We start from the raw sequence: 15415 nt of genomic DNA, 5'->3' as shown, positions 1-15415 counted from the left end.
TGACAGTAAGAGCTGTTTGACAGTGGAATTTGCTGCCAAGGAGTGTGGTGGAGTCTCCTACTTTGGAGGTCTTTAAGCACAGGCTTGACAACCATATGTCAGGAGTGCTCTGATGGTGTTTCCTGCTTGGCAGGGGATTGGACTCGATGGCCCTTGTGGTCTCTTCCAACTCTATGATTCTATGATTCAAAATATTAGCATAAAACCCAAGGCCACAGTAACAATAGAAAAACAGCTATCAGAATTAAAACTTCAGAATGTTAGAACCAAAGGGAATATTAAGCCTAAGGCCCCTTTAAGCAATGAACAGCCATGTCTCCACTAGCCGTCAAAAGCAGTACAGTGATGGGGCCTGATGCTGTATGTTTGCTAAAGCGTTACATGCAGCAGGTGCCACTGTAGAAAAGACCCTGTCCCTGGACACCACCAAGTGTGCCTTGTGGTGTTACAGGATCCTAAGAAGGAGTTTGGAGACAATCAGAGTATGCAAGGAGGCACATACAGAAGAAGGTGGTCATTGAGATACACAGGTCACAAGCTTTTAAGGTTTCTAAAGGTTAACACCAGCACCATGAATTGAAGCTGGACACAATGTGCAGCCACGATGGACTCAAAATGCATCTCAGTTGTCAGAATGCTCCTATCCCATTTGGAGCTCGATTTTGCAGAACAAACGATTCCAAGTGTTTTCTCAGCATTGAGCCAAGATAGGTCGAGTTTGCTCACCTGCTAAGATTTTTATTCATAGTTTGGTTTTGCCCCAGTGCATTATCAGCTCTGTGTCTGGCTGCCAAGATTTCCGGGACTCTGAGCTGCTAAAGCAGCACATCTGCCAATAATAAATCAACCTGATAAAGCCAAGGTGAATCCCTTTTGTTGACTGCAAGAGGCAAAAGAGTGCATTGAGTTGAGCATGTGCATCTGTCTTGGCAGCCTAATGTTCATAATGGTACAAGATCAGCCCTTGATTGCCAAAGCAGAGAGCACACAGCCCATAAAACACTACTGTTCCAAATATCACACAGTAAGTGTAAAACTTTAATAAATGATAAACCGCCAGCTGAGCTCATCTATGCAGTATTTTAAAAGGTGGTGCAAAATTAACACTCCCGTTCCTTTTAAAACCACATACTTGATTGACATACTCCAAGGGGTGGGCCCAGGGGAGAGGTGAAGCGCAGAGCCAGAGAAGAGAAGACGGCATTTGGGTGGCACATTATGTCTGCTAGAGCCAATTGTTGTGATGCACAAAAATATTAGGGTAAAACCCAGATACAAATCCATGCTTAGCCATCTTGGCCCAGTCACTAATTTGCCTCCAAGGGATGTTATGAGAATAAAACAGGGAGGTGAGATCCTTGGAGAGGATGGGCAGGGTAATAATACAATAAATAATAGAAAACAGGGAGGGTGTTTTAAAAAGCCAAGTTCTTTTTTGTCAAGGCAGTGCAGCTGCAAGGTACTGAACAACGGAAGAAGAAGAAGAAGAAGAAGAAGAGGAGGAGGAGGAGGAGTTTGGATTTGATATCCCGCTTTATCACTACCTTAAGGAGTCTCAAAGCGGCTAACATTCTCCTTTCCCTTCTTCCCCCACAACAAACACTCTGTGAGGTGAGTGGAACTGCGAGACTTCAAAGAAGTGTGACTAGCCCAAGGTCACCCAGCAGCTGCATGTGGAGGAGCAGAGACGTGAACTCGGTTCACCAGATTACCAGTCCACCGCTCTTAACCACTACACCACACTGGCTCTCTGGATAGCAGAGGCTGATCTAAGGCATGAGTAGGAAGCAGGTATCCAGACACAGCCATTGGGGGTGGGAGGGCACTGTCTCAGGCAGCAGCAGCACCCAAAAGTGACGTCCTATCAGCCCTACCACCTCCACGCCCGGCTACCTACCATCCATCCCCAGAAGAGATGGTTGAAGTAAGAAACTGAAATGGTAAATTTGGGTTGGTTTATTCACATGACTTTGAAGGCCTATAATGTGGAGACTGTTATGAAGCCAAAGGAGACATCGTCAAGCTCAGATACGTCTAGTGACTGTCTAAAATTATGGAGTTATAATGGTGACTGGAGACACGACAGCAGCCACTGGATGATTTTCCATAGCAGAGGTAGTCAATGTGGTTGCCTTTGGATTTGGTCAACCCCAGCTCCCATCAGCCCCAGTAAACATGGTCAGTGGTGAGGGATGATGGGAGCTGTAGTCCCATCAAAGCCTGGAGGACACCTCATTGGTTATCCCTGGTCTATACTCACTAACCACCCAACCCAATGTATATATACTTGGTAGTCGCACTGAGTTCGGTGAGACTTACTCCCAGGTAAGCATGTAGAGAAACAAATATTTGAGCCCATATTTATTATAGTACAGGAAGACAGAAACACTGTAGTGATAAGTGTTGGAAAGTAATAATAAATTAAGAACGTACCTTCAGGAATGCATTGTCCAAGAACAAACTTATAACCCTTACAGCACTTTTTCCTAAAAAGACAAAAACAGACAAACTATCTATTAGATGGAATTAGTAAATTAAGATCCCAGTCCTATCCATGTTTATTTGAACATAAGTTGTACTGAATTCAATGGCCTTTCCCCCAAGCAAGTAGGCATAGCTTATGACATTACCTGTATTACTTTCAGAAAGTCCAGTAATGCAAGCAACAGCTTCAGCTAAAGCTACTTCATTATTGCAATGTTGTGTTGTCTTGTACTGTATAGTACAGTACTGCATTGCATTGCATTAAAACATTTATTCCCATTCCTCTGCTTCAAGGCCTGAGGCAGCTTACAACAATATTATGTAAACTGTTTAGGGGTTTGGATGATTAAATCATATATTTGTTGTTATTGTTTAGACGTTTAGTCGTGTCCGACTCTTCGTGACCCCATGGACCAGAGCACGCCAGGCACTCCTGTCTTCCACTGCCTCCCGCAGTTTGGCCAGACTCATCTTAGTAGCTTCGAGAACACTGTCCAACCATCTCGTCCTCTGTCATCCCCTTCTCCTTGTGCCCTCAATCTTTCCCAACATCAGGGCCTATTCCAGGGACAAATCCTGTTAATTCACCCCCCCAACAAAAAAAGGATAACCCTCAGAACAAAATACAAATGGGAGACATGAATGCAAATGCAGGTCTGAAACTACCACAGTAAAGTGGGAAAATGAGATGGTAGAATTCTGAAGCCATAAAATAGACTGTTCTAGATTGACCGCAGGAGCAAATGAATGCTCCCTGGAAGGGAGGGGGCACCCCCATTCAAATCAACAACAACAACAACAACAACAACAACAACAACAACAACAACAGGGTGCCATAGGGGGAAACAACAACATCATCAACAACAATGTGCCATAGGGAGAAATTATAGACCAGCCTGCTCACTGTTTATGCTGGGGAGGTCACTTTGCTGCTGGTAATGTGGCAGCTGGACTTCACCCCCAGAGGCACACTCCATTGTCTCTTGAGACAGACGGATTGCAAAAAACGTTTTGCAACTAAGATCCTTCTCCAGCTACCATTTGTACAGTCAGTGCTGGCTCCAGGTGTGAGGGGGCCGTGGGCCAGGTGTCCTCTGTTCATGAAACCCTCTTGCCTGTCAATGGGTCCTGGCAGGTTTACCATGCGGTGGGCAGCAGCAGTACTAGATGGCTGGGTTCTGCCACTATTTTAATTTCCCACAATGCCCCAGCTTGTTCACTCCTTTGTGGAAGTGGGAAACTAAAATGGCGGCCTCCAGAGGTACGCCCTACCGCCCAGCACTGCTTGGAGTGGCATGTCAGAAATGAACAGGGAGCCCAAGGCAGCTGTCAGTTGTGAGTCCTAAGGCCATGGTATTTGCCGAAGCATGATGGCTGCTGAAGCCAGCCTTGTGTACATGCATCTTTAGAAACAAACCTAAACCTGTGCTCCACAGGAACGCCTAACTTGATAAAGGGTGTCTGAAAGCAGACTGGTGGGAAAACAAAAGTTCAGCTACTGAGACTTGCAAAAGTTAATGTTGTCGTAACGACGTTCATGATTTAAAGAGAGCAGAAAACAAGAGTTGACATTAATAACATATTTCAGTCCGCAGAGGGGTAGCATAACATGTGGTCCTGCTTATCTGGAAAGAGGTTCCTTTAGGTATGAGCAAGATTCAGAATTATCCTATGCTGCTTTCGTAGGGGAAGGGCTAAAGGTCAGCGGCAGGGCATATGATTAGCCAGCCAGTTCCCCATTCCATTTCCAACAGATACTCATCGTTCTGTGGCCAATGAGCATGTTCAGTCCTCTAATGGCTGTTTTTTTTGGGGGGGGGGGAGCAGACACCCTGGCGCCTAATCCCAGTAGTATTAAAATCTTGAATTTCCCCATTGATTTCCATGGGAAGCTCTCACTTCTAGCTCTTGAGGAAATTTTAAAAGAAACATCATGGCATGAACAATGAAATGACCAATCCGTACAATGAGATGGTTCCGTCTACCTGTTTTATACCCACATCTCTCTCTGTCCCTCTTCCTTTTCTGTTGACTCCTATTTCCCCTCCCTCCCAGTTTTCTGTTTCTCACCTCTTGACAGTTAGTCAGTATTCCATGGGCATGGAACACACTCACTTCTCATTAGGGTGTTTCTGTGGCCAACCCCTACCCAGTTTTTTGTTTGTTTGTTATTTTGTATTTCTGAAAAATCTGAAGTTGCCCCAAGTCTGCTGATACCTCCCACATATTTGCAATTGTTGACATTTTGGCTCCATGAGCAACAAATGGGGGCAGAACTGACTATCCCAACAGATGCTTATGATTTTTTAAAATATATGTTTGTGTGTGTGTGTGTGTGTGTTCATTTATGAGAATGAGGGAAAAATAATAGGATGTACAAATCAATCAAAGGAAAAAAACATAATTGAAAATGGGACTGTGTGAAGCACAGAGATTTGAAGAAGGCAAAGTTAGAGCTTTCTCTGTGGGTGGTTACTTGAGTTTACAGGAGCTTTAAATAATAAGCAGAACAATCCTATGCAGGTCTGCTCAGAAGTAAGGCCCATTGAGTTCAATGGAGCATAATCCCAGATAAATTGGTAAACCTTAGGATGCAATGCTAGCCACACCTACTTTGGATTAAGCCCCATCAAGACCACTTTTGTGTGAACATGCATAGTATTTCACTGTTAATGTTTGATATTTCATAGCTCACTAGCAATTCTCTCATGGTGGCCCTTTAATGGATGCCTTAGTGGGTATAAATCTTGCTTTCCTATGCAAGAGGAGACTCTAAACGCAGTGGAAACCTTCATCTTGTATATGTAAACCAAAAGTAACCTTTTCAGTCCAGCTTCTTCTTAAATTACACTTTAAGCAAATGACCTAGCTTTCCCCCCCTTTCAAAGTGTGGTTTCCAGAACATCTTGCAGATGTGGTTAGAGAAATCAGATGTCAAACTAAGGACTGCGAGTTTACCTTCTGCCCCTTAAACCGCAAGTCTTAAGACAGAGAGCTATAAAATTATGCATGGTGTTGAGAAAGTGGATAGAGTGTTCCCCCCCGCGCCAAACTCATAATACGAGAACTTGGAGCCATCTAGCAAAACTTATTGGCAGACAATTCAGGACAAGCCAAAAGAGAATCATTCTTCAGACTACAACATAGCTAATTTATGGGATTTTTTTGCTACGTGATGTGATGGCCACTAGCTTATAAAAAATTAAAATGGGATTAGAAAAATTCATAGAAGACAGACCTAAGACAGATAGGCCTCTTAATAAACACCCAAATACTCCAGGGCTGAGGAGGAATATTATGAGATGGCTATTGCCTTTATGTCCTGCTTGTGGACTTCCCAGAGGGCCTGGCTGGCCACCCTCAATGCTGGGCTTGAAGAACCATTGGTCTGATCTAGCAGGGCGTATGACTCCCAACCTGAGTAGCAGCTTTGACTCTGACCTAGACAGTGGTGGACGTACATTTTGGGGGCCCTGAAGCTGGAACTGCTATGGGGACCCCTTCAGAACCAGCAACAAGGTCTTGGTAACCACTGCTATCTTCTTCAGTGGAGCTGTTCCATGATAGATCATCACACTTTTACAGCATCTGTGCTACTGACTTTGGGATTGTTGAAATATACAGAACAAAAAAGTAATCAATCTGAGTCGTGCGACTGAAATTTGGTCTACTAGACCATTTTTTTTAAAGCAACACAGACTAAAGTCAGTCAGTCAGTCAGTTTGACTTATTGTGGTTTATTTAACAAGCAGCCATTAGACACATAAAATAATAATAAAAACAGGAATACTGCTACCAATAATGGTTAACATTTCTACTCCCCAACCCCTAGTGGACAAATCATTTCCTGTTCCCCCCTCAAGTTTTGTTACACGAATTTGTAAAGCCTTCACAAGAAATTTAGATGTTCGAAAGGATATAGATCTCTCAACATTGGTCAGCAAAAACCAGGTCTTTGCAAGACACGACCTTCCTTTCTGTGATCTTAGCAATGGGTGGATTTAAAGTCACTTCTGGGGCCCCTTCCTAGGTATAAGCTTTCGTGTGCATGCACACTTCTTCAGATACATGCACACAAAAGCTTATACCAAGAACAAAATTAGTTGGTCTCTAAGGTGCTACTGGACATTTTTTTAATATTTTTAATATATATCCAGCCCTGCACAGGAATCCCCAGAGGCAACCACCACTAAGCACCTAAAGAGGCAACTGCTTTTTCATCTGGAGACCCCATGCTCCCCATTGCTGGATGACTGGTCCAGGCAATGAGCCAGGAAAGAGCGAAATGAGAGGAAGTAGAGCACGAGGCTTCAAGACAGAAGACTGGCCCTTGGAGCTCTCAAACAGAGATGAAAAGACCTGATTTCAGCTTGGTTGAAGCAAGTTGTCCATTTGGAGTTAAATCAGAGGTTCTGCAACTCCAGCCTGAATTGCCCCATCAGCTTCTATTCGAAGTCTGAGTAGATGACTTGGGTTCCTCATACATAACATCATGGCTTTTTAGAAACGTAAGTTTCCCTACTGAGCATTAAGGGTGTGTTCATATAACCATTTTGGGTTGATTAGCAAAGGGAATATTAGCAGATTAACTTCCCATAAATGCCATCCATTCCAGAAGGGGACACACACACACACACACACACACACACACACACACTTTTTTTTGCTTGGTTTGAATGATGAGCCTTACAGGTACAGTACCTTTCGTAAAGATGCTTTTGCTTTCCCAGAATGCCCTGCTGTCTCTTCCACATTAACAGCAAGTCGAAGCCAACATAAATAGCACATGAGGCTTTAAGGCAATTTCCCACTAACATCGTAAACCAACAATTCAGAGTTTCAGGCTTCCTCTAAAAGTCAGTGACGCAGGTGAACCTGCAAAGTGTCCAAAGGGCTACAAGCCTTGGCTGTAAGAACTGACCCTTTCAAACTAGCAACAGACTATCAAAACTATGTAAAAAGCAAAACTCTGGCCTACACGGTTTCAAAGATTAAGCTGAGCACAAATTCTTCTTAATGAATTTAGGATGTCTGGTGCTGTGGGCGATTGGAGGAAGTTTTGCCTTGTTTTGCAAACACTGGTCTTCATTAAACCTTCTTGTAAAATGCTGCTGTGAAGTTTTATCTTTAAGAAAAACAAAGGAAGGAGGAAGACCTTTCAAGGGTGCACCAAGAAGACTGTTTGCTTCCTCCATCCCGCCTACAGTAACATGTAGCAGGATATCTCTTGAGACATTTTTCATTGATTACTATCTCACAAGTCATCCACGATCCAAGATAAACTAGGCTACTGCTATATGTGAACATCAGAAAGGTTCAGACAATCAGAAATATATATATATATATATATATATATATATATATATATATATGCTTTCGTATATATATATATATATCCCAGGATGTTGTTTGGGGCTTGTGGAAGTCAGTTGGTAGTTCACCATGCTTCGACCAGTGTAATGTCTCAGCAGAGTATGTGGAGCCCCAGCAGACAAAACTGAGTTTAGCTGCGGGTGGCACTGTGATCTAAACCACTGAGTGTCTTGGGCTTGCCGATCAGAAGGTCAGCGGTTCGAATCCCCATGACGGGGTGAACTCCTGTTGCTCTGACGCAGCTCCTGCCAACCTAGCAGTTCGAAAGCACGCCAGTGCAAATTGATAAATAGGTACTGCAGCGGTGGAAAAGTCAATGGCATTTCAGTGTGCTCTGGTTTCCATCACGGTGTTCCATTGTGCCACAAGCGGTTTAGTCATGCTAGCCACATGACCCGGAAAGCAGTCTGTGGACAAACGCTGGTTCCATAGTCGCCTTTGACGGGATGGACTTAACTGTCCGGAGGTCCTTTACCTTAGCTGCACCACAGACATGATTTACACCATGGAAAATAATAATAATAATAATAATAATAATAATAATAATAATAATAATAATAATAATTTATTTAAAACCCACCCTCCCCAGCCGAAGCCGGGCTCAGAGCAGCTAACAACAGTAAAATAATACAGCATTCTAAAATCAATTCATTCTAAAATCATTATAAAAGAAACTTCCAGGGAAGAGAGATTGCAAAACCAAAGAGCTAGTGAAGTAATATTGGCTTTCTGTTCCTTCCAAGTGCCCATATTTTGAACCTTTGAGGACTTGCCATTTCTAAACGCAGCAGGCACTACATCGTGCCTTGAATGTGTAAGAAGCTTGGATAGGTAATGTTTCCAGTACACAGAAAACAGTGTGGCTGCCTTGAAATTAATCTGACATATGTGAAATTCTAAAATGCAAGGCCTGAAGTGACCCATGGCACTCGGCACGCCAGTTATGTTTCCCAGAAGCAATTTATCAAAATGGTTGACACCGAAGTCGATGATTAGCAGAGTTATTTTCCTGACAAAACCTATTGTCAGGCAAGAAGAACAAGGCTGACAGGCATTTTCTGAGCAAATTACACAACTATATTTTCATAACAGTTAGCAAACAGGCTGTCATTGATCTGACAAAACATCAAACACAATGCCTGTTTTGTGGCTCTGAGCAACTGTGCGTTTTAAGTCCCTCAAAACCTCTTCATAAAACTACAGTTTTTAGGTGTATACCTAAGATGATGTTATAAATTGGGGGACAGGCAAGGCCCCAAACCTCTAGATTCAGTAAAAGGTTAGAATCTGAGCAAAATCACAAATTCACTGCTCGGCAGAGATTGCGGGTGACGTGTAACATTATTTTAAATATGCACCCCGGAAATGTAAAATGTGAAAGTGATAGGTGCATGTCTGGTAACACATATATTGCACAGGTACACTTGTAAGGAAGTCCAGAACAGTCCCTAGTGGCCACTGATCTGTGAACCAACAAGTGAAAACATGCCTTGGCCATTTTGTTTGGATACCAGATAGCATCCTGTCAGGGAACTGACATCGGGGCAGAGTGGAGAGGCTAGGCTCCCAGATTCTGCCGGGAGAGGGAACCAGTAAGGGAAGAGAGAGGACGTCCTCTGGGGAAAGAAGTTCAGGTGACACCAGGAAGAAGGGAGAGGCAGAGAGCACTTCGGAGGGGAGGCTCCGAGACTCTTCCAGTGAAGTCAGTGAGGAGAGTGGAGGACCACCGCTTGGCACGCCCACTCTGCGCAGAAGGCTTCCGCGCAGAGAGGCGAGGAGAAGGTTATCCGTTAAGGAATTCTTATGCTGGAGGAAATTTAGGAGACACCCACTGACGGATTCTACCAGCGACTGAGCCAGCTGCGTGAAAGGGCTGCTCAGCCAGGGAAAGACGCAACCACCTCTAAGCAGTTGGAACAGCTGGAGGTTTACACACAAGCAACCCCAATTCCCATGATACATCCAAAACACTCTTCTTATATGGTTAAGTCAAAACACTGGAAGTGGAGAGAAGACATTTGCAAATATAGCCAGTATTCCTTTTTCAGTGGATTTTTTTGGGTTGGGTGTCGATAGCACAAATCTGATTGCCCGAAGGCATTATGACACCATCACATTTGCAATGTGAACCCTGATTGAGTGGATCAAGGAACAAGGAAGAACCTTAAGAAAAAGCAGATGAGGTTGTGAATAGCACAAAAACGCAAAGATGGGAATTTTAGGCCACTCTTGAAAGCATAACTTTTGCCCCCAAAATTATGTTTCTTATTTAGTCATTTATGGGTCCATCCCTTGGGTACCTTAAAGAGTATATATCTATAACTGACAAACAGTATAAACATATTTGGTCATAGGGATTTTGAGATCTGGATGTAATACTTTTGATCTTGTATAATTTTAGGTACAGCACATTGAATTCAGAATAATCTCATAATTATTCAGTGAACTGCAGGTCACCAAAATGCTTATTTATCTGAACTCCACACACAAAAATCCCACTGAGACATTTGCCTCCTTGCCAAAATCCTGTATGAACAAATAGCGACCATCTGTGTTTGCAAGCATGTCAAGTAACCAGTAGCTGGTGGGAGTTCAGCAATAATTCATACACTTATTTTTTTTTTAAAAAAACATTGCTGCTATTTGGTATGGCCTAATTGAATGCTGAGCCATTTTTTACTGGCTGTTTCTTGGGAGATATGTATCAAAGTTCTGAAATAAATGTCTGCTGTCAATCTACAGTCAATGGGCTGCATCCAAGTGTTCCTCCATTCATGGAAGGCACTTTGATCCAGTGGAGGCTTCCTTGAATGGAAGGAAGAGGTAGGTGACTTTTGCTTTTCCACCCATTTCCACTGCACCCCCGAAATTTACTCCAGAAGGTTGAAGCATGTGCCAGGACAGCAACAGAGACTGCAGGAGAAAGGGGAAATTTCTGAAAATCTCTTCTGTCCTCCTTCCATTCACAAAAGCCTCTGATGGATGAAAAAACCTTCCATGGATGGAAGGACAGCATTAGAAAGAACCCAGTGTGTTATATTTCCACTATCATTCCCCACAGTGGTCTTCTGTTATATAGCCAGAGCTGAAACCGAAATGCTTGGAGGTTCACAACGCAGGGGGACAATGCAAATGTTCTTTCCACCACCATCCAATTCTCAATTAGTCTCCATGCCAGTTTTCTTTCCAAGCTCATAAATCGACTGCCTGGCTGATGGCACATTGTCAGCTATTTGTCTAAACAAAGGTGAGCCAAAATCCAGTACTAATTACTGCACATCTGTCCAGACTCTCATGGAATTCTTAAACTTCCATGACTCTTCATTTGCGACTCCAGTTTCACAGAAAAAATGCATGCTAGATAGAAAGCCATAATTCCATTCCACTAATGAACAAAGTGCCAAAGGAGGAATTTGGAGCTCGTTAGTTGACTGCGGCTCTGTTGCTAGGTCAACCGAGTTAAACAGCAACAAGTCGCTGGTGGGTTTTTAGATTTATTAAATCTACTCTACTCCAGTTTAATGCAGAATCTTTCATCAGCAAGATCACAAACGTGCTGCACAAGCAACGGCTAATAAACTGCCTTTCAAACACTAATAAAAATCGAATCACACAACACGTAGACACACGTGAACACCTATTGTACACAGGAACACAGAAGAGAAGAGTGAGCCTGAGGAATGTATAAATGTACCAGACAGAGCTGAAGCCTGGCAGTATCCCAAATAGATTCTAAACTTATTGAAAAAGTCAAACAGCATTATATAAATTATTGGGAAATTATTTAGTGTTTGCAATATTGAAACATAGCATCGCCCATGTACAAGGACAGCAACGAAAGGTCCCTGCCCCATTGGGGGACAACAGAGTCAGGGGAAATGAAGGAAGAGATCAAAAGGATAATAGTATGTTATTATTTCAGCTACATATATTTAGGCTTAGAGGTTGAAGCATTATAGCAGCTTTTTAGAGGCTGAATCAACTGCAAGTTTGCCAGTAACATGCAGGAACAACCATGCACCCAAAGCAGGTAGGGCTTTGTGTATACTCCATGCAGATCCCTAAGAGATTTTTTGAATAGCATGTACAGCATTTGCTGCCACTAGTCTAAATCATCTGAGCCTTGACAAATGCTGCTAAAATTTGGGTTGCCAACGACTTAATATCACAATCAGATACCTATGGGAAACCCAGAAGCAGGACCTGTGCACAACAGCAGCTGATTTTAAGAGGCGTACCACCTCTGATAAGTGGAGGTAGAACACAGCCCCTGTGACTAGCAGCCATTGAAAGCCCCACACCCTCCATGATCTTGCCTATTCCTCCTTTAAAGCTGTCCAAGACAGTAGGTACTGAAAACTTTCACAAAATACTGTGGTTTTGAGTGCTTGGAAAATGTGACATCCCACAATAAAAGTAAAATTTTGATGGAATACATGAAATAGGTACAAAGCAAATCAAAAACAAATGTGAAATTATTATTTTTCTGCATGTGCAAGCATCTCTGGGTTCTAATTTTTCTTTGCAAGAATTTCAGGGAATTCTCTTTTCCAACTGCTTCAACTCCAGGTGGCAATAGTGTAACCAAGATTCATGCTTATCTGAAACAAATGTTCAAATGACCCTGATCTAGTGTGGTTATGAATGAAGGAACTTGGCATTTCCCTGCAATGCGATGCTCTTTTTAAACCGCAAGATGCCATTTAGAATCTACCTTCTCTCTCTCGAGACAGGCCAACAGACTCCCATGGACACTGTTTGCTTACTTACAGTCTGCTGAGGTTACGCTTCAGACCACAGACTGAAAAATGTAAAAAGAAAAAGGGAGGGGGTCATACTTTGCTTAATGTCTCCTTCAGTGACAGATGTCAGATTTATTATAGACTTTTGAACATTAACATCACTGGAGGGAGACGTTATTAAGACAGATCTGACAACTTAACTTTAGATATGCTAGTTATGACAATGAATTCAGAGTACAGTGGTACCTTGGGTTACATATGCTTCAGGTTACATACGCTTCAGGTTACAGACTCCGCTAACCCAGAAATAGTGCTTCAGGTTAAGAACTTTGCTTCAGGGTGAGAACAGAAATTGTGCTCCGGCGACACGGCGGCAGCAGGAGGCCCCATTAGCTAAAGTGGTGCTTCAGGTTAAGAACAGTTTCAGGTTAAGAACGGACCTCCAGAACGAATTAAGTATTTTTCAAGTATCAAAAAAGGACAGACTAAAAAATGCATCGCTTTTCAAAAATTGTTTTAATTATTCAGATTGTTTCTAGAAATGCACTTGCTTTGTTCTTGTTCACTTATGCCACACACACGCACCCTGCAGAATGTGAGAAACAAGAAAAAGGAAGGGGGAATAGAGTAGTATAGTGTTTTTAACATGCCTCTCATTTACATTCCTTTGGTAATCCTTGCAATAACCCTGTAAAGCATGTCAGTTTGAAGGCACATGAGGCCACCAACTTGCTGAAGCTAAGGAAGTCTAGTGGCTTTGCTCAGTTCCTAGATGAGTGATCTCATGGGAACCACACTATTTCGCCTTAGGTTCCACAATGGCTGTGATCTGAACCACTGAGCCTCTTGGGCTTGACAATCAGAAGTTCGGCGGTTTGAATCCCTGCGACGGGGTGAGCTCCCGTTGCTCTGTTCCAGCCCCAGCCAACCTAGCAGTTCGAAAGCACACCAGTGCAAGTAGATAAATAGGTACCACTGTGGCGGGAAGGTAAACGGCGTTTCCATGCACTTCTGGTTTTAGTGTTCTGTTGCACCAGAAGTGGTTTAGTCATGCTGGCCACATGAACCGGAAAGCTGTCTGTGGACAAACATTGGCTCCCTCGGCCTGAAAGGGAGTTGAGCACTGCACCCCATGGTCGCCTTTGACTGGACTTGACCACCCTTTACCTTTTTTTTTTTTTTTTGCTGACTGGGACTGATGGGAGTTGTAGTCTAAAATGCTTTAGTGGAGGTTCATCCATTGCAGGAGGTTGGACTAGATGACCCTCAGGGTGCCTTCCAACTCTAAAATTCTACAAGTCTATGATGTCTGGAGGGCAAAGGCTAATATATGTAGTCAGTGTGCTAATTACACAGGTCACTTTCTAGAGACCTCCTTTAAGTGGCACTGAAGGCTTTTTGCACAATCTCCAGGAGGTGTTAGAAGTGGAACTTGCAACAAAACTTTACAGTAGGGAGTGCTCCTGTTCTGTGTTTTTAGGTATTCAACCATGCCTTTTTAGGTATTCCATTTCTCTTTCTCCCCACGTTTTCTGTCTTCCAGCAGTCAAAGTCAGCATTCCACGCCAACTGAGCACATTCTCTCCTCACTGGGATACTTCAGGAGGTTCTCCTCACCCACTTAAGTGTTTTCTGCCTCTATTTTTTGTATCTTGGGGGCTCACCTGACCACACTGATACTTCTCTCGTGTGCGGATTGTATGCTAAGTGTCTGTACTCAGACAATTAACATTACCGCACAGTTTGGCTTTTTATTTCTTGGAACAACAGCTCATTGCGATACTGTAGAGCAAATTCTTGTGTGAAATGGTTCTGAGTTTTAAAAGCTGCTTGCTACGTGCTGCAGGAGGCAGCCGTACTAAAAAGTAAATCAAAGTCTTACCGGGAATGCAGATCACTTAAAAGTTCTCTGGATACTGACTATGCCACATCACCACCATGCCAAAATAATTAAAGCACATCTGTTTGTTTTCATTTAATGGTGTCCGTGTATAGTTTCACATAGGAATGACTATCAGTTAGTAAGCTGGTGGCAGGAAGGACAAGAAAGAAGCACTGCTGTCAGCTTCAGATTACGCTAAGTATAGGGCAGGGCTTTCTGAAGTAAAAGCAGCAGCAGCAGCAGAGCCTCCCTTGTTGTTTGGGTCAGGAAGCAAGCCTTACCTGGAAGCTATCACTTTCCCAATTGGTATTTCCTTGATAATGTGGCTGGTTTTCCTGCAATACCCGCCAGTCTGGTGTAGTGGTTAAGAGCGGTGGACTTGTAATCTGGTGAACCGGGTTCATGTCTCCACACTCCTCCACATGCAGCTGCTGGGTGACCTTGGGCCAGTCACACTTCTTTGAAGTCTCTCAGCCCCACTCACCTCACAGAGTGTTTGTTGTGGGAGAGGAAGGGAAAGGAGATTGTTAGCCGCTTTGAAGAAGAAGAAGAAGAAGAGTTTGGATTTGATATCCCGCCTTTCACTCCCCTTCAGGAGTCTCAAAGCGGCTAACAATCTCCTTTCCCTTCCTCCCCCACAACAAACACTCTGTGAGGTGAGTGGGGCTGAGAGACTTCAAGAAGTGTGACTGGCCCAAGGTCACCCAGCAGCTGCATGTGGAGGAGCGGAGACGCGAACCCGGTTACCCAGATTACGTGACTACCGCTCTTAACCACTACACCACACTGGCACACTGAGACTCCTTCGAGTAGTGGTAAAGCGGGATATCAAATCCAAACGCCTCCTCCTCCTCCTCCTCTTTGAGTTTCAAGGTTCAGATCCCGGTGCTCCTTCAAAAGTCTCATAGAAGACAGAAGAGGTTCCCTCTTATCT

At 43.4% G+C, this 15415-nt stretch overlaps 1 protein-coding gene across 3 annotated transcripts in view; it reads right to left on the bottom strand.

Annotated features, from left to right (window-relative positions):
- CCBE1 (collagen and calcium binding EGF domains 1) overlaps window positions 1-15415 on the bottom strand; it is a 141419-nt gene that overhangs the window by 21783 nt on the left and 104221 nt on the right. For all 3 annotated transcript variants that reach the window (XR_014517255.1, XR_014517256.1, XM_083466154.1), the window contains exon 3: window positions 2434-2486. Coding sequence is in view for 1 of the 3 variants with exons in the window: in XM_083466154.1 (XP_083322280.1) it covers window positions 2434-2486 (53 nt within the window). In the remaining 2 variants the exon portion in view is untranslated. The remainder of the gene's footprint in view (window positions 1-2433; window positions 2487-15415) is intronic.

The sequence above is a fragment of the Podarcis liolepis genome, assembly GCF_965112155.1.
Source record: "Podarcis liolepis genome assembly, chromosome: 11".
NCBI classification, from domain to species: domain Eukaryota; kingdom Metazoa; phylum Chordata; class Lepidosauria; order Squamata; family Lacertidae; genus Podarcis; species Podarcis liolepis.
The sequence above is the reverse complement of the archived record's forward strand: the minus strand, read 5'-3'. Positions and strand labels throughout refer to the sequence as shown.